The sequence below is a fragment of the Anomaloglossus baeobatrachus genome, chromosome 4 (genome assembly GCF_048569485.1).
Source record: "Anomaloglossus baeobatrachus isolate aAnoBae1 chromosome 4, aAnoBae1.hap1, whole genome shotgun sequence".
Taxonomy (NCBI): Eukaryota; Metazoa; Chordata; class Amphibia; order Anura; family Aromobatidae; genus Anomaloglossus; species Anomaloglossus baeobatrachus.
Window position 1 is genome coordinate 296,960,077 of NC_134356.1, and position 23,034 is coordinate 296,983,110.

At 38.8% G+C, this 23,034-nt stretch overlaps 1 protein-coding gene across 11 annotated transcripts in view; it reads left to right on the forward strand.

Annotated features, from left to right (window-relative positions):
• Window positions 1–23,034, forward strand: part of NAV3 (neuron navigator 3) — a 1,060,193-nt gene that overhangs the window by 995,450 nt on the left and 41,709 nt on the right. For 10 of the 11 annotated variants that reach the window (XM_075344930.1, XM_075344922.1, XM_075344924.1 and 7 more), the window contains 6 exons: window positions 3,314–3,488; window positions 6,203–6,309; window positions 6,925–7,020; window positions 11,693–11,861; window positions 16,392–16,627; window positions 18,841–18,992. In XM_075344930.1, the coding sequence (XP_075201045.1) occupies window positions 3,314–3,488; window positions 6,203–6,309; window positions 6,925–7,020; window positions 11,693–11,861; window positions 16,392–16,627; window positions 18,841–18,992 (935 nt within the window). Of the gene's footprint in view, window positions 1–3,313; window positions 3,489–6,202; window positions 6,310–6,924; window positions 7,021–11,692; window positions 11,862–16,391; window positions 16,628–18,840; window positions 18,993–22,465; window positions 22,540–23,034 lie in introns of those variants that run through there. The other variant, XM_075344931.1, reaches the window with a different exon arrangement.

Sequence of the window (23,034 nt, forward strand, 5' to 3'; positions counted from 1 at the left end):
AGAGAAAAAAAAAATCAACTTGTTATATTATTATTTGACAAATGCTATAGATTATTATCATGGCTGATATCTAATTAGATTAAGGGGTACTTTGCACGTTGCGACATCGCTACTGCGATCTCGTCGGGGTCAAATCGAAAGTGACGCACATCCGGCGCCGGTAACGACGTTGCAACGTATAAAGCCTAGAAGCACCGATAAACGATCGCAAAAGCGTCGAAAATCGGTGATCTGTGTAGTGTCGGTCATTTCCATAATTTCTCTGCAACGACAGGTACGATGTTGTTCCTCGTTCTTGCGGCAGCACACATCGCTGTGTATGAAGCCGCAGGAGCGAGGAACATCTCGTTACCTGCGTCCCGCCTGCAATGAGGAAGGAAGGAAGTGGGCGGGATGTTTACGTCCCTCTCATCTTCGCCCCTCCGCTTCTATTGGCTGCCTGCCTTGTGACGTCGCTGTGACCCCGCACGACCCGCCCCCTTAGGAAGGAGGCGGGTCGCCGGCCAGAGCGACGTCGCCGGGCAGGTAAGTGCGTGTGAAGCTGCCGTAGCGATAATGTTCGCTACGGCAGCTATCACAAGAGATCGCATCTGCGACGGGGGCGGGGACTATCGCGCTCGGCATCGCTACAATCGGCTAGCGATTTTGCAGCGTGCAAAGTACCCCTAATTATTGATATCGGATGTGTTAACCTCAGAAAAATAGTATCTTCACCATTCTACATTAATTCATCTATTGAAATCATCAGTAAACCATAAGTAAACGAGAGAATGCCAAAGTGGGTGGTACCAACTGGTTAATCTGGATAATCAAATAATGTTCCCCCTTTAATATGTAATCTATATACACAACTAGAAAGGAAATTGTTACATTAAAAGAAACGCATCCGCACATGGGGCAAGAGGGGCCTGCAGGTCATGAATAATATAATAAATACAAAGTTTCATAAAAAGATACCATAGTCAAACACTGCACAAAGTAATGCGCATGCCACTACCTCATGCTGCCCCCGCCCCACCCTCATTGCCTATACTGTGTTGGTATACATTCCCTCCATACTTTCTCCCCATGCTTGTTTCTCAAATTTCTGCCCCCTTCCCCTAATGACAATATATCTTTGGTGTCTTCAGTTCTACTGGAGTCCTTAGCACCAACAATGTCAGGCAGTCTGCCGCATCAGCTGTGACGGTGAGTGACGTCAGAAATGTGATCAGCTGACCTGGTCACGGCTTCAATTGTACTCGCGTCTTAAATACACAAGTACAATTGATCATTGGGAGCTGGCGCACTGCAACTTCTCTGAGCCAGCTGTCAGCTTGACAGCCAGCTCAGAGAATTGCCGACTTCCACTATGAGGGTCAGCAAAATGCAGCCGCTGGGCAGACACCTTGGACTACCACATCAGGCTGCCCAATGATGCCCCCCCTGCCAGCTGCACTCGGAGCACATGCCCCTCTCACTCCCTGCTGGATACATCCCTACCCGCATCCAATATGCATCAGCTTACCTCTCCCCACCTTTGGAAGTAAAAGTAAACAAGAGGAAGTGAGTGACAGCCGCAGTTCTCATTTCCTCTTCATTACTTATACATGTAAAGGCGGGGGAAAAGGAAACCAACACTGATTCAGTGGGGGGCTCGCATGACGTAACAACCTTAGGTGAGCCTTGGGAGAACAGGTGCCAGCACCACTGGAATAGTGCTGGCACGGAAGGGGAGTATAATCTTTTTTATTTTAATAGGGGCAGACATGGGGAATGAGAAAGACTTGTCCTAGTAGTTGACAACCCTTCTAAAGGTATTTGTCCAATATCGGTATTTATCTCATACAGTTAGAGTTTGATCAAATTAGCATTTCAGCATTACTTGCTACCACTGCTCCATTCAAATAATGAAATGGGCACAAATACATGAGTTTAGTGCTCGGCTAGCTCTGTCATTTTTATTGACCTTGAATGGAACATAGAATACATGGGACCCCTGTACTCTGTACTCTTTTAATTAGTGCGACGCAGGAATCAGACATTTTTTTACTTATTTTGTGTATTTGTCATACATATTCTGGGAAATCACCTTTTGGCCATTTTTAGATGTATTTTTTTGTGTGTATATAGCTTCATTAATTCCACAGCACTTTATAGACATAATCATCATTGTCCCCACTGGGGCTCACAATGTACATTCTAAAGATAACGCAGGCAAATACGGGGAGAACATACAAACTCCTTGCAGATATAGTCCTTGGTGGGATTTTAACACAAGATCCCAGTGCTGCAAAGTTACATTGATAACCACTGAGCCACCGTGCTGCACAGTATGAAAATATTTTAGCTAGTTTGACAAATACTGATGCATAATACTGCCATGTTTTAGTAGCAAATACTGTGCATCAGATAAGGGAACGGCTTAGCTCCTTGATTGGCGCAGTTCCCCCCAAATGCACTTCTGTCCCCAGCGGCAGACAGGTGACATTGGCAGCTGCTGATTGGTTACAGCCGGCTGTGTTCTGTCACAGTGGACTTCTGCTTTCCCAGAGTAGTGAAGGCTAAAGCCGGTCAGCAACTGGTCTTGTGACAATGTTCATGACCACCCAAGGGCATGGAATTGCAACCCGAAGAACGGCAAATGTTGAAAAGGTCCTTACTAGGGATGATCAAATATCACAAATATTTGGCTTCGCAAATATCTGACGAATAGTTTCGCCGCTATGCGAATATTCGATGCGCAATGTAAGTCTATGGGAAGCCCGAATAGTAGCTATTCGGCAACTATTCAGGTTTCCCATAGACTTACATTGCGCATCGAATATTAGCAAATCGTCGAATAGCGGCGACCTATTCGGCGAATATGGACGTTGCCGAATATTTGCGGTATTCGATCATCCCTAGTCCTTACATATATATTTTTTTTAATTTTATGACATAGAGTGTATCTGTTTATAAGGGATTGTTCAATTATGGACAATCCCTTTAAAACTTCTCTAATACAATGAAAAAGCGTAATCAGACTATAGATGAAGCAGACGTAAGCCTACAAATGAGATTTAATTAAACAGCACAGTTTGTTCTGAAAAATGAATTATTGCAATTCTTTGATGTGACATCTGTCATGGCAGATTTCATTAGCACCTTTGGGTTTAAAATTCCTCTCTTTGATGACAGAGGTGTTAAAAATGAAAGCATAAAGTTTTCATTCCAAACGTTTTTTTCACCAAGTTTTTTTTTTTTTTACTTGTCTGTATTTAGTTTACTAATAGTTTCAAACTTTTTGCTAAAGTTAAATTTATATATAATTATGATTATCATTATTTTGTAGAATGAAATCGAAATATTAAAAGCTGAAAATGACATGTTAAAAGCAGAGACTAACCCCCCAGGAAAGCCTGGGCAACCATCCTCCGAATCGTCCAGCTGCGCATCATCTTCCTCTTCACGGCAGTCTTTAGGACTTTCGTTAAATAATCTAAATATAACAGAAACTTTTGCAACAGGTATGTCTAATGCCCTTGTATTGTTGTATACAAACATCATTACCTTATGCATTGTTAAATACACACCACTTGTATTTCTGTAAATGGAATATGTCAGAAATGTTGACCTGCCAAAACTGCTAACACAGGTGATATGGAAAAAAGTTTAAACAACCTCAATCATGGATAACCAAGAGATCGGTTCATCATAAGCTAATGAGAAGTCAAGTTTTTGCTGGCTGTTAATCAACCAAGGAAGTGTCCTGAGCTCTTAGCTACAAAGCTTCCCCAAACCATATACCTCTAAAGGGAATCTGTCACCAGGCTTTTGCTACCTCATTTGAGAGCAGCATAATGGCATAATGTAGTAAGAGACTCTGAATCAAACGATGTATTACTTAGATTACTGGGTGCAGCAGTTGTGAGACCATGAGAATTCTTAGGAAAATAAATGAGAAAATCAGCTCACCGAGTTTCTGTAATCCGCTGTATATATGGATCCGCGCACGGAAGGCTAGGCTGCCAGTCTCATATTCAGGATGAAAAAAAGTCCAGCGCAGTCCTCAAGTTGCAATTAAAAATTTTTTTTATTTCATATATGCTGTTTTCCTTTCTTCTTTCTCTTGCCCTTTATTTTCCTTTCTCTTCCCCTTTTTCCATTTTTCAATATTTCTGCCTTTTATTTAACAATTTTTTTCTGAAAACCGCATTCCATGCACTTACTAATGTGAACATCTAATGTGATAGACTTCCAAATGTCGACATGTGCATGTAATTAAGGTGGGTTTGTGTTACACCTTATAGGAAACCGACACTCTTTCCTTTTCAGAACATGATTAAGACTATGTGTCGAAACGCGTAGTTCTGTGGGGTTCCTCTCTATGTCCCCTATACTCTTCTAGCTGACCGCTTTGTACACCACTTATTTTTATCGGATTTATCAAATAAAAGAAAAAAAAAATTTTAATTGCAACTTGAGGACTGCGCTGGACTTTTTTTCATCCTGAATATGAGAATTCTTAGGGTTCCCTCACACAAGTGTATAAATCGGATTATTGCAATAGGATAAGAAAATAGATTACACTCGGACAAATATTATTCAATGAAGCAGTGCACCTCTGCATTTTTTTCTTAGCTGTATTCGGCATGCTGCGATTTGACTCCAAAATCAGTACAGTGCGAGAAAATAATTGGATGCCATATGGACCATCTGTATGGCTTACCATTTTTATGGCTAACTACAATTCTGTAGTATAGGAACTGTAAATGGTCCAGTAAAACATTAATAAATGCTGATTAAAAAAATAGAGTGCACACAGACAATAAAAATAATCATCCCACTTTTCTGGATGAGAATGGGACCGATTTTCTACACCGTCATGTGGCCTCAGCCTCAGGCTAGAATCACACTTGGATGTGTCTCTTGCAAGGATTGCATTGCACTGTGTGGACCTGACGCCGGCTCGTCTCACAGGAGCATGTAGCTTCATGTATTTCTATGCAGCTGCATGCTTCTGTCAGGAGAGTGGATGGCCAGTCCGGATGATGCGATCCTCGCATGAGTCACATGCATGTGTGACTCCAGCTATAGATGGCTTTACATGCAGAAAGCCAATCCCGCCCACACCAGGCTTTCTATGTACGTATTCTATTTCCAACGAGCTTCTTGATAGCAAAAACTGTGGAAAGAAAGTGCACATAGGGTTTTAACAGATAGAGATAGGTGCAGGGAATAGGACAGGTACTCACCTGCTTCAGTTGTGACAGGCACAACTCCTTGTCAGCACGGAAAATGGTAAATGAATACAAAGGTGGTCAGCTGCAGCCCCGATATTGCAACAAGATGAGGGATGATCAAAAGAAATCGGGTTAAATGCTGCGCTAAAAACCACAATCCAAAGATATATCGTGAATTCCTTTTCTTTATTTTCACAGGTCAACACGTTTCAAAGGCATCTCCGCCTTCTTCATCAGGACAAAAGTCAGAAAAGAACAGCATAACACATGCTGCATGCAGAGGATACTTATGAAGGCAGCATGTGTTATGCTGTTCTTTTCTGACTTTTGTCCTGATGAAGAAGGCGGAGATGCCTTTGAAACATGTTGACCTGTGAAAATAAAGAAAGGAATTCATGATATATCTTTGGATTGTGGTTTTTAGCACAGCATTTAACCCGATTTCTTTTGATCATCCCCCATCAATGAGCTTCTTATCATAGCAGGCTATATTGTCAGACCAAATCTCTCAGGAGCTGTAGTCTCGACAGTGATAATCTCCTGTTGATGAAACACTCATTGTATTGAAATAACAGTATGCAACCTAATAGGCGACATATCTCTGAAATCAATGTCTCAGCCTCTACCTCATACTGTCCTCAGATTACATAGCAAGAACCTGCTGACAGATTCCCTTTAATGGATAACGTTATTGGTTTCCAGTGTCATGCACTGGATAGGACATCATATGACGTCAGAGACAGATAGACGTATCGATCAAAAGCAAGAGGAGGTTTTTCAGTCATGATCCCGGTATACATGCCTTGTTTAAAAATGCCCAGTAAATACATGGTCACCTCTCTAGCTATTTTAGCAATTTGAGTATCTAAATTTTCAAAAGATTTCCATTAAATCATCAAATCATAAAGTAGCCTCAGCAGTCAGTGTCCACCCAAAAAGCTACTGTAGTGTAATATGTTGGCAAACATTTCTTCATATCATTTTTTTCTTTCCAACAGATATTTTATTAGATGATGCTAAAGATGTGAAAGATGGAACATGCCACAAAGAAGGAAGAAATGTCAAAATTATAGTATCTATAAATAAGGGATTTGGACGGATCAAGGTATTTATTTTGTTGATAGAGCAGGAAACAATCTTTGCTGAATACACAGACTATCTATGAATTGGTACAAATATAAGACTATATATATGAGGGACCTGTATTTTTTTCGTGTATTTTGTTTTATTACAATGGTAATTATATTAACAATTTATATTACCTGCATAAGGGCAACAAAGCTACCATGAGAAAATTAAAATTCGCAATAATTGTTAATGGGAAAACTGTGTATCAGTTTCTGTCTGTTGATAGTTCTTCACAACAACGCATAGAGACCCCTTGTTTTTATTATCACCATGTACTCATAGGTAAGGGAACATGATTAGAGAAATATTTAAATAAGAATGGTGTCATTTTTGAACCCCTTTTGCACCAGAAGCCTTAGTATGGCCCCTTGAATGCACTGACCACACAATTTTATCATACTCCACTTTTGTATCATAAGAGGAGCAATTGCTACTTTCTTATCGCATGTTGGCACTAGAGAGACGGTTTCTTCCTGCTGGTTGAACAGCTTTTGTAGGACACATTTCTAGATTGTACTAATCTGCTGTATTCTGATGTATTCACATGAGTTTCCTTTCGTATTTTTATCTTTATTAATGTATTTTTTTCTAGGATGCAAAAAGTCATCAATATTTAATAGGATCTATTGGTGTTAGTGGGAAGACCAAGTGGGATGTACTTGATGCAGTTATTAGACGTCTCTTTAAGGTAAATTGAAATTTTATAAGGGTTTATATGACATGGCTTACCATAACACTCTGGATTCCTAACCCTGGCTAAGTTTTACATAATGCACATTGAGGCTTGACAGTCATAAAAAACACTAGATCTATCACACATCATCACGATGTTTGATGAATTTGGCGGATGTTTAGACAGTCCAGTTTGCACAATCTAGGAAGTGGCTTAACTTAGTCCACTTAGTGTTCACAAATCATTCCACAATTTCCAAGTAAAAAATCATAATTAATAAGTAATCTTTCAGTTGATTCATGTTACCTAAACCACGGGCAGTATGAATCAGATTCTGGTTGCACAATTAGGCTGTGTGCACACGTTGCGTAATTGCATGCATTTACACTGCGTATTGCACTGCAGCGTAAATGCATGCGTCCTGCGTCCCCTGCACAATCTATGAAGATTGTGCATGACACGTACACACAATGCTTTTATGAACGCAGCGATTTGGGTGCTAAAATTTTGACCCCCAATCCGTGTGTTCATAAAATTAGCATGACAATTAATTTGTGCGCTTTGGATGCAGCTCCCACTCTGTCTATGGTGGGGAGAACAGCCATAGCGCATGAAATCGGCTTTTTTGTACAGAAAAATTGCATCCATTATGCAGTGTTTCTGCAGCGATTTGACGCGCACATGTGCTGTCAAATCGCTGTAGAATATTCAGCAGTTACGTGCGCATGAGCCCTTACAGCACGGTATGATTTTCTCCGAACTGCTCCGGCGTTTCAGTAAAAACATAATTTAAAGTTCCATCCTTGGACTATATGTAAATACCTGACTAGACCTATGACACCCCCAGACGGCTTTTCCCCACACAACTCTAGTCGAATGACAGATCTCTCCTTATGTATACACACCAGAGAAATCTGTCAATCACCTGAAGTGGTATGAGGAGAAGCCGGATGGTATGGCACTAGACTAGTCATGCCTTGGCCTATAGTCCCCAGCTGGATCTTTAAACTATGCTTTCTCTGAACACTGGAGTGTTTGAATCGACTGTCAAGTTCCCTTTTAGCCCTTACTTTACTTGCACATTTTCTACTAGACCATACCCCCTTGAATAAAAAATTGTCTTTGGATGTATTCACACATCAGTTTTTGTTGTGCATGTTCTGTTCATTTTTTTAATGGACAGAACACAGACACATTAATTTTCATTGGTATCTTCCTACATTTCTTTTTCTGTAGACCAATGAGCCATCAGAAAATGGAGATCTGTCCTTTTTTGATTCGATTTGGGGATCAAATTTTTTCATTTAAGTGAATGAGTCAATGAACAATAGCAAATAGCTATCAGCTGTCTTCTGAGTGGTCATTGATTTTCACAGAGTAGTTAATAGGAAAAGCATTCCCATTTTTTTGTTTCATAGGGAAAAAATAGATAATACACAAATTGTAAAAACTTTGAAAGGTCAATGATGGGTCCAGTACACTTAACATAAGTCCAATTTTCACATACAAAAAAACTGAGATGGATTTTGCCTAAAACACGTAATAAATGTGTGCAAGGCATGTTTCTTTTGCACCATTATTTTATTTTGTATTGTACTTATAACGAGTTGTATAGTGTATTTATAAGACAATGCACATGTTAGAAGTAAGCAAGGGACTTGCAGTCATAAGTATGTATTTTATAATTTGTCATTAGAGAGAATTGCCCAGTAAGATTCCACACACAGTGAAGCCAAATACAGCCACTCATGACAGTTCATTTTTCCTCTTTTATAGCACTACAACCAAATGAAATGTATACTTAATCCTTCATTATCTCCATGGGTTTATATCACACTGTGAAAATAAAATAAAATCATATAATTGCTTACTACTTTGATGGCAGATTTAAGAAGCTTTCAATTGAAATTAAAGTTCATGCATTGCACTCTAGAATAGAAAAGGATTCATTTCACATTATAACAGGGCAGGAGAAAAAGAGAACTGCCCCTCCAAAAACCATTGTAACAAATCATGATGCATACTCAAATTCTGTATAAAGATGGGCTATCTCTAAAATCACCTTCAGTTACTGGCAACCCCTTAACACCTGCCATTCAGTCTTCAGTTTTTCATGTACTCCTTCCTACCCTTTATAGGCTTTCGAGCTGCTCACATGTTAGTGTCTTTTTGTAGACCGAGTGGTTTCCACCCAAACAGACATGTCAATTTTTGTAAAATCTTGGATATCATCCATGTGCTTTACCTGTTTTTAACATAGTAATGCGTAGGAAAAGTTTTACATTTTTTTTTACATTCAAGAAAATCACTGATGAAATGCTGATGGTAAGGCCTGACATACTGGCCAAATATTGCTGAAGCTCAGATCAAAATAATATGAAAATTGGACCATTTAATGATGTCTGAATGAGGCCCTAAAGCATTTGTTTTTATGACAGCTATTAAGGTTAATTTTTTTGTGCTGCTTTTTTACTCCACAATCCCAATGTCTAATATATGCTGGAAAGTTGACCAATGATTAAAGACCTATGAAACTGGTCTCCAATCAGTTAATGTATTGCTGTCTAAAACACTTTTTAGCGTATTAGGATACAATGTTCTGTAGGATCCTTTAGCCAGGCCTATGGATTATCATCTGGGACATCCTGAGACAAATCCATAACTATTCTGCACTCACCAAGAGTAGAAATGTCCTTGATGATTTTATACCATACCTTTTTGCATCAGCAGTGTGAGAAAATGGTGTTTAGGAGCAACACATTTTCATTCATGTTTTAGTGACTAATATTACAGCTTCAGCAAATAAACATTATTCTTTATGAAAAATTATAAGAAAAAATATATTTCATATATAACGATATACAATAACCATTTCCTTGTGTAGAGTGGTGCCTTGTCGACATACGGAGACATACCGGCCATGCAATACTCCTCTGGGAATGGAAATATGGAAATAGCTTGAATTTTCCAATATAATTTGGGACAGCTTGTTGCCTTGCAGAATGCACCTTTATTTTTTTTTTACTAGCAGAGTGTGAATATATTTTCTGGTCATGTAGTGGACAAATGCTAGATAGATGTGCAGTCACTGTAGCAAAGTGTGCACCTGTGTGTCCATCACATCACCAGCTTTAGATCTGCTGGAGGTAAATCGTGAAGAGTTCTAATGATTGGCTTCAAATCTTGATCTTGAAAAATGTGAGGCGTTGATGCTGAAAGTATGTTAGAAAATGTAATAACAAATACTTGGCTATATTCAAGGAAACCATTAAATCTTTGTTGGTAACTTCCATCAATATTCGACTTTATCTAAAATCTCTTATCTTCTCATGTATATAGTACTAACATATTCTGCAGCATTTTATGTGCACAAATAATATCAGACCATACATACTGTTGTAACAAAGTAATTACCGATACAGCAAGGGCCCTGATGGCAAGAGCTTACAATCTGAGAGAAACCCAAAAGGTAATAGTGCTTAATTTGTATCTCCACCCTCCTCCTGTCATCATAGAATTTCATCACTAATGGGAAAGTCTTCACTCAATACAGATTTTACCTCAGAATTGAGAGTTTTGATATTAATTGATCAATTCTGGCAGAGAAAGAAGCAGATTTCTCTCTTAAGATATATTACAAAGTTGCTTATGGTCATGTGTACTATTGGTTGATGAATATAAATTAAAATGACGATTAAGCATTGTGTCTTGACATATAATTGGTCATTAGTGATGAATGAGCACTACTATGCTCGGGTGCTCGGAACCTGAAACGAGCAGTTGGATGTTCAAATGGTCTCGACTCAATTACCCAAGTATATTTGGGGACACGAGCATTTTTCCTGGAAATCTTCTGGAAAATGCTCAAGTCCCTCATTGTTTTTCATTATACTTGGGTACTCAAGTCACAGCCATCCAAGCTTCCAACTGTCCATTACGAGTTAGGAGCACCTAGGCATAGTACTGCATGCTCATCACTATTGGTCATAAATACCTATATATGGCTTTAAATCCCTAATTCTGCATTTTTAAATGTTTCCTTTAATAATGTTTTTAATTAAAGTTCAGATGAAGTAGAAATATGCCCTTCATTTTTTACACGCTCAAAGCTGTCAATATTACAATGCTCTGGTCCACATTTATTAAAAAAATGTCTAATTTGTGCCAAATCTTCAGTCTTCTCATTTTAACCCACCACTGCATACTTATCAGATTTCACACCATAATTATTAATTTTGTGCAAATTCCACTGCATACGTTTTTAAGCCTCTTTAGTACACTTCTCAATGTTAAATAACAGTGAAAGCCTAATGTGTCAAAACGCTGATGCTGAATTTGTGTACATTGCAACTTGATTAAATTTGGAGCACACAATTACAACAAGGAAATGTCATAAATTCTGTAAAACTTTGAATATAAATGATAAATGTAATGATACATTCTCCCTCCACATTGTGAATGAAAAATCTGCCTTCAGGAGTGCCAATATATAATAATTCTTGTTTATATTGGGTTGCAGTAACCGCATATATTACCAAAGCAAGTAATTGATGTACATCGGTTAAACATCCTTTGTAAAGAAAATATGGAGATGATATGGCTAGGATAGACTTTTTTATTTTTACTGTGTTTAATTTTTGTATTCTGCTTCACCTCAAGTTTAAGTCCATTCCCTTTGGCTTTTTAGGAATATGTGTACCGTGTGGATCCAACTTCCAATTTAGGCTTATCCTCCGATGCCATCACCAGTTATAGTATTGGGGATGTAGTTAGATCAAATAACACAGAAGTGCCTGAAATGTTACCTTGTGGATATCTGGTTGGAGATAATAATATTATCACTGTGAACCTAAAAGGTAAATACAGACATAATTTATATATTATATTTATATATTATACAGTGCCTACAAGTAGTATTCAACCCCCTGCAGATTTAGCAGGTTTGATAAGATGCAAATAAGTTAGAGCCTGCAAACTTCAAACAGGAGCAGGATTTATTAACAGATGAATAAATCTTACAAACCAACAAGTTATGTTGCTCAGTTAAATTTTAATAAATTTTCAACATAAAAGTGTGGGTGAATTATTATTCAACCCCTAGGTTTAATATTTTGTGGAATAACCCTTGTTTGCAATTACAGCTAATAATCATCTTTTATAAGACCTGATCAGGCCGGCACAGGTCTCTGGAGTTATCTTGGCCCACTCCTCCATGCAGATCTTCTCCAAGTTATCTAGGTTCTTTGGGTGTCTCATGTGGACTTTAATCTTGAGCTCCTTCCACAAGTTTTCAATTGGGTTAAGGTCAGGAGACTGACTAGGCCACTGCAACACCTTGATTTTATCCCTCTTGAACCAGGCTTTGGTTTTCTTGGCTGTGTGCTTTGGGTCGTTGTCTTGTTGGAAGATGAAATGACGACCCATCTTAAGATCCTTGATGGAGGAGCGGAGGTTCTTGGCAAAAATCTCCATGTAGGCCGTGCTATCCATCTTCCCATGGATGCGGACCAGATGGCCAGGCCCCTTGGCTGAGAAACAGCCCCACAGCATGATGCTGCCACCAGCATGCTTGTCTGTAGGGATGGTATTCTTGGGGTCATATGCAGTGCCATCCAGTCTCCAAACATCACGTGTGTGGTTGGCACCAAAGATCTCGATCTTGGTCTCATCAGACCAGAGAACCTTGAACCAGTCTGTCTCAGACTCCTCCAAGTGATCATGAGCAAACTGTAGATGAGCCTTGACATGACGCTTTGAAAGTAAAGGTACCTTACGGGCTCGTCTGGAATGGAGACCATTGCGGTGGAGTACGTTACTTATGGTATTGACTGAAACCAATGTCCCCACTGCCATGAGATCTTCCCGGAGCTCCTTCCTTGTTGTGCTTGGGTTAGCCTTGACTCTTCGGACAAGCCTGGCCTCGGCACGGGTGGAAACTTTCAAAGGCTGTCCAGGCCGTGGAAGGCTAACAGTAGTTCCATAAGCCTTCCACTTCCGGATGATGCTCCCAACAGTGGAGACAGGTAGGCCCAACTCCTTGGAAAGGGTTTTGTACCCCTTGACAGCCTTGTGACCCTCCACGATCTTGTCTCTGATGGCCTTGGAATGCTCCTTTGTCTTTCCCATGTTAACCAAGTATGAGTGCTGTTCACAAGTTTGGGGAGGGTCTTAATTAGTCAGAAAAGGCTGGAAAAAGAGATAATTAATCCAAACATGTGAAGCTCATTGTTCTTTGTGCCTGAAATACTTCTTAATACTTTAGGGGAACCAAACAGAATTCTTGTGGTTTGAGGGGTTGAATAATAAATGACCCTCTGAATAAACTTTTCACAATTTTAAAAAAAAAATAAAAAAAGAAATAACATTCTTTTTTGCTGCAGTGCATTTCACACTTCCAGGCTGATCTACAGTCCAAATGTCACAATGCCAAGTTAATTCCGAATGTGTAAACCTGCTAAATCTGCAGGGGGTTGAATACTACTTGTAGGCACTGTATATATTTTATATTTGGCCTATACAGAATATTTTATTGTAGTGAACTGTCAATTAAAATATTTACCATTTATAACCTAGAAATGTTGGATAGTAATGGACGAGGTGCATACAGTGAGTTAAATATAAGGATTTTGATAGGGGTTAATGGTATAAACTGATATATATGTATATATATATATATATATATATATATATATATACATTCAAGCAAAAAAATTGCCTAGTTAGACATTTGGGTTATGTGTGACAGAAGTTCTGCAAAAATGTCATAATCAGTCATTTTAGTGACATAAGACACATTGTCAAGCAACTTTTAATTTGTAGATCTACAGTAGAAGAGTCTCACAAAGACGAGCCCTTCCATATATCCTTTTAGGGTATGTGTGACGGGGTATGCGACAGAGCAGTAAGGGATGCCAGGCCAAGGAACAATCCAAAAGGCTTTATTGGAACCACAAAGATAAAGCACCAAACAAATATAAATCCTTAAAGTCTGCAAAGAGTCCACAACAAAACAAAAGATCCATGGGGCACCGCCTGGTTTTCCGATGCCAGGGAAAATAGGGCAATGGTCCTTATATGAGTTCCTTGAGTCCAACAGGGGGAACAATAAAGCACAATCCCAAGTGGCCACTGATCTCCAGTCTGTAACAGTACATACACAGGCCCTAGGATCCAGCCTCAGCTATAGATCCTAGTGCTTCTCCAGCCGAGATCCAACTAACCTAACATGGGTCTCATTGTTCTTCTCTCTTGGGATCAGCCCCTTAGGTGGGAACATCTCCCCCTAGACATCTGATACATTTATGGACTTTAGACTCCTGGCTCTGTTCTGTTTACCAGGTTGTGGTTGGAGAAGTCCCATGCTGAGAAGAACAATCTCCCAGCAGAAGCAGTACAAAGGAGGGGCAGACTATTACCATGAGCACAAGCGGGGGAGGGACACGCTGTTACAATCCCTTCCCCTCTCAATTTGTGTACGTACTAGTGACCTTAACAGGTCGCTTGTCAAGTACACGTAAACATGGTGGACCTGACTCAGGGCTCCTCCTGTCTGGACAATCCATCTGCATTTTGGGTGTTGGCTCCAGGTTCTTTAGTGTATGATGAAGATGTAGGGTTGAATGTTCGGCTCCAGTTTGTATCCTCCTTCACTTAAACTCTGCTTCCTGCACCCACAAATCGGCATTGTATATCTCCCACATCATTGCCTAAGAGAATGTCTGCAGGAAGGCCGGTCATCACACCAATCATGCATTGATCAGCCCCTTAGGTGAGAACACCTCCCCCTAGATATCTGATACATTTATGGACTTTAGACTCCTGGCTCTGTTCTGTTTACCAATTGTGGTTGGAGAAGTCCCATGCTGAGAAGAACAAACAATCTCCCAGCAGAAGCAGTACAAAGGAGGGACAGACTATTACCATGAGCACAGATGGGGGAGGGACACTCTGTTACAGTATGTGCATGCAAAGATTTTTTGAGGGAAAACTGCTTCAAACAAGCAAGAGAGAAGCACTCAAATGTGATGGGGGAAAAGAGTGCCGATGGAAATGTAGTTGAGCTCACCTTGGGGGGTTGTGTACTACCATACACAACAATTGTAACAGCATATGGACCCCACCCTGCGCTCCAGCGGCTCTGACTGCAGGCCTGTGGTATCCAAGCACTGGGCTAAGTGAAAGTGGAAGTTAAGAAATAAGGAAGTGGTGTACGAGAAATGACCAGCAGAGGGATACGATTGAATGTTTATTGATAAGCTTCGTTTCCAGAATTGTCTGACCTCTTCATTAGGCAATATCTTGTCTGATGAGAACAGACCATCCTCAAAAGGCATAGATTATCAATAAACAGTCAATCAATTTTTCACTCTGCTGGTCATTACTCCTGGTGGAGCACCCAGACAACACCGCTTCCTTATTCCTCTCCTTCTCTGCTTCAACCCAGGCACTGTTCAATCAAAAGTTTGCAAAAAACATTTGAGGGAAAAAAATATTTCCAACAACACTTCAATAACTTTTCAAATCCTCATCAGGAACAAAAAACTCCCCCGAAAACTCCTCAAAGTAGCGTTTCCTAAAACTGTTTTGAAGAGTTTTAAGAGACTTTTTTTTATTAATGCAGTGTTTTTGCAGCCTTTTGATTGGACAGTTCCTAGTTTGGAGCATTTTCCATCAGTGACAGGCACTTTCTCTAATCAAGCTTTTTCCAAATCTCGAAGTGCTCAAAATTCTAAACATTAGAACAGCAAAGAGGTTTTACAGTATAAATGAATAGTAAGAGTCTTTCAAGCATTTTTTGAGCAATGTTTCATGTATTCTTTATTTTAACAAGCCCTGGTCATCGAGGCATTACATGGTGAGCAATTAATTCTAGCTACTACTACAGTATACTGGCAAATACACCTTCCCTGACAGTAAATGCTGATTGCTGGCTTTTACGGAAAATGGACTCCCACTTAACAGCTAATTGTTGAGTTAGCTTATGTTCAAAATGAAGGTGTCTCCATGAAATGCCCTCAAGAAAAACAAATCATAAATTTAATGTAAGGACAATCATCAACATACCTACTATGCCTAGAATATATTTGTAATCATAGACATGGCTGTGTTTATAGATTGGGTTCTAAACTTCCATCCGAATGCAAGTTAGAAAGAAATTAATAAGAGACAGAAGACAATATGACTGCAGGATTAGATCATACTGGAGGTTTTGCATTCTTAACATATAAATGTACACACAGGCTGTGGATCCAAGACAGTATAGTGGATGTAATCTAGGCTATTGTGAAAGTAGATTACTTTTATTGCATTAAAGAAACTTCAATGGCACCAAAACATTTATGTGACTTGAACTTGGATCTCAGTCAACTATGATTTTTCTTTCCTAGGTGTAGAAGAAAACAGCTTGGACAGTTTTGTGTTTGATACCCTGATTCCTAAACCAATTACTCAGCGTTACTTTAATTTATTGATGGAACATCGCAGAATTATATTATCCGGACCCAGTGGAACAGGAAAGACATATCTGGCTAACAAGTTGGCAGAATATGTTGTAAATAAAAGTGGCAGAAAGAAAATTGAGGAAGCAGTTGCAGCCTTTAATGTGGATCACAAATCAAGTAAAGTGAGTAAACAAAACCCGTTTTATGCATCCCTTCAAAAGGCTTCTGAATAAGAAAAGCAGATCAAGTTTAAAGAAATCATCACAATCGGCAATATACTATCCAGCATATCATATTTTATACTGAACCAATCTGTGCTCAGAAATAAATATGAAATGTAACCGTAGAACTACATCAGTGTTTCCCGCACTACAGTTCTTACGGCCAACCAACAGATCATGTTTTTAGGAGTTCCTTAGTATCGCACAGGTGAGAGAACCTGTGGCCATTTGTGATGGTTCCATAATAATTCAATCACCTGTGCAAACTATGAAAATTCTGAAAACATGATCTATGTAGAGGCTGTGAAGAATGGAGTTTGGGAAAAACTGGAGAAGAAAATGTAAGAAATCCAAAGAATAGAAGAATAGATTATAGAGAAAATGTACAAGATATATTATTAAAATAAAGGGATTGCTCTGTTTCAGAAAACTTTCTCCTATATACTGCAGTAGTATTAAAAAACCACAAACTGAATGTCACTTACAGTATACTCCCTGGATCCAGCACTGACTCTCTGCCACTGCCCCAGTTTCTGCTATTTGCTGCGCTAATATGTTCACAGCCAATCCGTGAGTTCAGCGGCTCATGTCATGTACACAATGAGAGCCGCTGAGATTAGCGATTGACTGCAGCACTGTCAACAGGACGTTAGCACTGCAGACAAACAGAGACTGGAGCAGTGGAAAAGCCTTAGTGCTGAACCTTGGCAGGGTAAGTAAAGGAGAGGGTATTTTTATTTATTTTTTTAATAACTACAGCAGCTTATAGCACAAACGTTTCTGAAAGGGAACAACCTCTTTTACTGTATTTGACTGTTAATTTAGGGATCATGTAGACAGGTCTAAATAGCTTTATTGTATAATGTATACTGAATTTTGATATTAATGTCACTTTCATTATATCTTCCATGTTTCTAGAACTCTTGATCCATCAGTTATAGTCTGCAATATTAGATTGTGATCCATTTGACAGCTCTATACTTTGATCCTTTTTTCTCCATATGGAGTTAGACTGGGTCTATTAGGTCTCTATTTTCCATTTTTTTCATCTTGAGTGCACCGTTTCCTGGCTCCCTGTTTTGCAAGGGGTGATTCGTTTTTGAAAATATTTTCCTTCTGCTCCAATGTCCCACTGATAGCCCGAACTGAGAACTTTCCCATCTTGCTAGAAGAGGCAGCTTTACTTCTTCATCACGAGAGAAGAGCAGGGGCACTAAGGCTGGTCAGCTTCAGAATGACAAGAGCAGGCTGTAAAGCACATGCTGCTTACCTAGGTAACCGACCACTCTAAGACTACAAGGTGGTCGGTAGCCTAGACAACAAGTTGTACACTATAGAACTAAACATCTCTCTGTTCTTCAGAACAAATGGGATTTTTGATAAGATGTAAACTGCAAAGTTATTGTTTCCACAGGCACTTTACAATTTTAACCATTTAAGAACTTAAGATAGCCCCTTTAAAATTAACCTGTCATGCAATTCATGCATGCAAAACCACAAGCAGCATGAATTAGAATGTGGCCAGATTTTTAGCCAGGTTTTTTTTTTTGGTTAGTCATATAGGGTGTGACTAGTCAACCATCTAGAGTGGCGCTGGGAAAAGCTGACTTGGACAGACTCATCTCTGACTATGGATCTTCTAACTAACTATACATTTTTCAGAAATCCTGGAGCATTTCAGATAAAAATATCACTGACTGCAGTCATGCAGCCACTCTTATTCGTGTTGTTCGTGGTTTGAGCTGCATGAATCATATGACAGGTTCCTTTAAGCTATTCTATATGAGGATCTCAGAATATTTCCTCTTGAAAAGTGTACCTTCTATTACAGAATACATTGCATACATGACTTGCATCATTTTCCGATATCATACTCTATTTCTATAATACACATCAGCTATTACTTGCTCCCCCTACCAGTAGAAGAATTTTCGTTGCCTATTGCTACACTTACTAGGGTGTACTAGTGTAGTAAATACAACATAAACATTTATTTGTTGATTGGGATATGAGACGGCTTCTCCGCTCTACTGCATGCTTAGGTCACTACTGCTACTAGCAATATAACAAGGCGTCTCATAACACAAGTGCTTTGATTGTATATCTGTGGATAGCTTGTTATGTCTATAATGGCACAATAATAAATAATGAACTTTTTATCTTTTATTTTTAAGGAGTTGCGTCAGTATCTAGCCAATCTTGCAGTTCAGTACAATGCAGATAATGATACTGACCCCCCACTAGTGATAATCCTGGATAATCTCCATCATATAGGATCTCTAAGTGACATTTTCAATGGATTCCTAAACTGCAAATACAGTAAATGGTAATAATTTGTTAATGAAATTATTTACTTTTTGACATTTTTATTAGCACATTTGAAACATGTAACTGTATACTATAAGTGAATGTATCTTGACCTGGATTCATGATGATGTTTACGCCAGAATTCCTACAAAAGTCAAAATTGTTGTCTTAACTTGGAACTGAAAAATGTTGGAGTTTTTTTTTGGTTTTTATGTTTTTCTTGACCATCTCTGGAAAAAAATGGGAGAAGCATGAAAGGGGAAATTGGGGGGTGGCTAAGGCCGCCTGACTAATTTTTCAAAATTCATGCCAAAAGGTTGAATTTTGGTAAAAAATGTGTCTGAAATGTTCTGGAGTAACATTTCTTCGGGTGGCTTCCTATGACACACACCAGTTGTAAGGCACACCAAATTCATTAAGAGGTCCTTTAATGAATTATGTATTCCTTATTTCACTGATCATTATGATTAAGACTGCTTTTCACAATGCTAGTCTTAATGAATGAGGGCTATTGTGTTTCCCCTAAAAAATGTTCCTCAACTATGTCTGACCGCGGGCGGTAACATTAAGTCCTAGTGGTCATAGGGTTAATCTCCCGCTGCTGCCGGTGGCAGGAGCGGGAGATCGGCACACATATCAGCTGATTTACACAGCTGAGATGTATGCCTGCTAAGCACGAGCAGAATCATTATCCGTCCTTGCCGTTTAACCCTTTAAATGGCACTGTGTAAGTGAAAACGCCATTATGATTGCGAGTGTGGCAAACGAATACAAACCGCCTATACCGGAAGTCAAGTTATGTGATCACATGACTTCCGGTGGTTTTCATGGTAGCACAGAGTCATGTGATGACTTCTGTAGCTCACATGACTCACTTTCTGTTTCACCCGGCCCAGAGCTGGGTAAGACATGAAATGAGTATATCTGCTGTTCACAGCTGTGTAGCTGTGATCAGCAGATATGGCAGAGCGATCAGATTGCTGATCCATATAATCCCAATTAAACTGTCAAGAAACAAACCCTTAAAAATCCAAAAACTTTATTTCATTAACCATAGAAAAAGAGCACATTAAAACACATTAAAACACATGCATAGATTTATATTCACAGGGGGGACCCTGGGTAGATTCCTTAATCTCCCTCCTTCCTGACTGTGGGGGTTGGCACCCTATTCAAATTGCGTCGTGGCCTCCCCAGTCCACCGTAGACTGGCCCTTACCGACCCTATACTGACCACTTCTCAGTGCTGCTCATTTCATGTAGGGCCTTAAAAAATACACCGTGATTCACATGCATATCAGAGTACTGTCAGGAGGGTATCAGAAATTGAAATTATTATCTCTGAAGGATAATAATTTCTATTTGTGTTTTAATGTGCACTTTTTCTATGGTTAATGAAATAAAGTTTTTGGATTTTTAAGGGTTTGTTTCCTGACGGTTTAATTGACTGATATATACCCTTACAACAATTTTTTGGAGGTTTTGATCCATATAATCCCCTAGGGGACCTTGTAAAATAAAAAAAAAAAAGTTTAAAAAAAAGTGTTAAAAAATTAAAAAAAAAAACCCTAAAAGTTTAAATCAACCCCCATTCGCCCCATTTAAAATTAAAGGGTTAAAAAAATAAAAATATACACATTTGGTATCGCTGCGTTCAGAAATGCCCCATATATCAAAATATAAAATCAATTAATCTGATTAGTAAACGGCGTAGCGGCAAAAAAATTCCAAACGCCAAAATTACGTTTTTTAATCGCCACAAATTTTGTGCTAAATGCAATAACAGGCGATCAAAATATAGGATCTGAGCACAAATTATACCACTAAAATCGTCAGCTCGAGACGCAAAAATTAAGCTGTCACTAAGCCCCAGATACCGAAAAATGAGAACACTACAGATCACGGAATATGGCGTAAACGTACACCATTTTTTACGGGCAAACTTCTGATTTTGTTTTAACCCCTTAGATACAAGTAAACCTATACATGTTTGGTGTCTACGAACTCGCAATCACACTGACACATCAGTTTTACCATATAGTGAACACAGTGAATAAAATATCTCAAAAACAATAGTGCTTTTGCACTTTATTTTGCATTTTTTCCGCATTTGGATTTTTTTTGCCATTTTCCAGTACATTATATGGTAAAACTCAGGGTTTCATTTAAAAGTACAGCTCGTTCCGCCAAAATCAAGCCCTCATATGACCATATTGACTAAAAAATAAAAAGTTACGTCTATTAGAAGAATGGCGGAAAAAAACCGGAAAGCGTAAAATCAGCCGGTCGTGAAGGGGTTGGCTAGTTCAAGAATAGATTCTAAAATCACAGTGTTGGGATAGTGAAAGGTAAGGGCAGCTAATAAATAGAAAAATGAAAACGGGGGTACTTATATTGAGGACTCTGCATTGTAATCAATGAACAGTTGTTAATAGCACAGTAGCTGATTTTGTTCTAGTACCAATTTGTCATAGTATCTTCCATATTGGTTTCTCTGTAGTGTGAGTATGATAGATGCCGCTAATTATATACGATGGAACTAGATATGTTGGTTACTGTGTTGCAGAGCTTAATATCTTGTGATGCTCAGCTTCTAAATATTGTTTTCTTTTGCCATCTACAGTACAATCAATTTATGTCAGGATGATTGTTTATGAGGGTTTTTATTTACTAGTTCAGCTTTAGAGATGAGAAATGACTCTAGAGTACATGAACATGTATATCTTTCATCATACACGGGTAATATATGTCAGTATTTTTATTTTACATCAGAAGTCACATTATACTTCAATAAAATCTGTATGTTTTCATGTTTAATTACATAAATACAGCCCTAGGCCTCATTCAGTATTTCTGATCAGTATTTTCTCAGTATTTGTATGCCAAAACCACGAGTGTCTCCAAAACAAAGGTGTCAATCTTTCCATGAAAGTTTTTCTCTGCAATTTGCATTCCGGTCTTGGGCATGGAAACACTGAAGCAAAATTACTGATGTGTGAATGAAGCCTAAAATGTAGTAGGTATATTGGAGATCTCCGTGTCCTGTGAAATATAAGCAATCTGCTAACCCTGTATTCTATAGTGTAACATCAAGTCATTAAAAATGACAGACAGAACTGGGCAAGAGTCCATTATTGAACACATCAATTCATGTCTAAGAATGTGATCTCTATATAGATAAGATAATCACATATGAAAATGCAAGAACATTGAAGAGTAAGAAAACCTTCTTCTGGGATGGCTCACAAATCCAGTCCTTTATTGCCATCTTCATTTCTATATCATAAGATAACACCAGGGAATCTCCTAAATGGAACTATACCTGACCAGATTTGTAAAGGTTGATTATAACGCAAAGCCAAGCTCAATTTTCTCTGCACCTGTAAGGTCAATTGTAAATTCGTGGCTGATCGCTGTTTTCTTTGGAAAAATCAGCCGTTTGACAGTTGCCAGAAGGCGGGTGATTCATTTCTTCTTTGTCTGAATCTTCAGCCATCATCAGTGATGTCTCAACACTGGCTGTACCAGATGACTATGGCCAGTAATTGGCTGCCACAGTAACATGTTCATTTAGGGGTAGGAAAGAGCTTCTTTTTTTGGCTTATTATTAAATGAGTATTCCCATTTCCAAGATCCTATTGTAATATGTAATAGGTGTGGCAATAATAATAATAATAATAATAATAATAAAAAAAAAAAAAAAGCACATGCCTCCAATTAGAAATTTAGTATAGTTTTCTTGATTAGCTATGTCACTTACTTCATGTGCATGGCATTATAGTAGCTTAGGTATCCTAGTCACGATATGAGTGGTCATAACCATGGATACCTGAACTGCAATGCCCCGAGCATGAAGTATGCAATATAGCTAATCAGGAAACCTATATTACATTCCCAATTGTAATTATTTGCTAATATTACTATTATTTTACCTACTACATATTAGGATAGGATCTGGGAGATAACCCTTTAACGCTGTGTGTTAATTAGGCTCGTGACTGCTTATTTCAATAGCTAAGCCAGCTTCTTTCCCTGTGATGGCCGATGCTTGGAAAATGAAG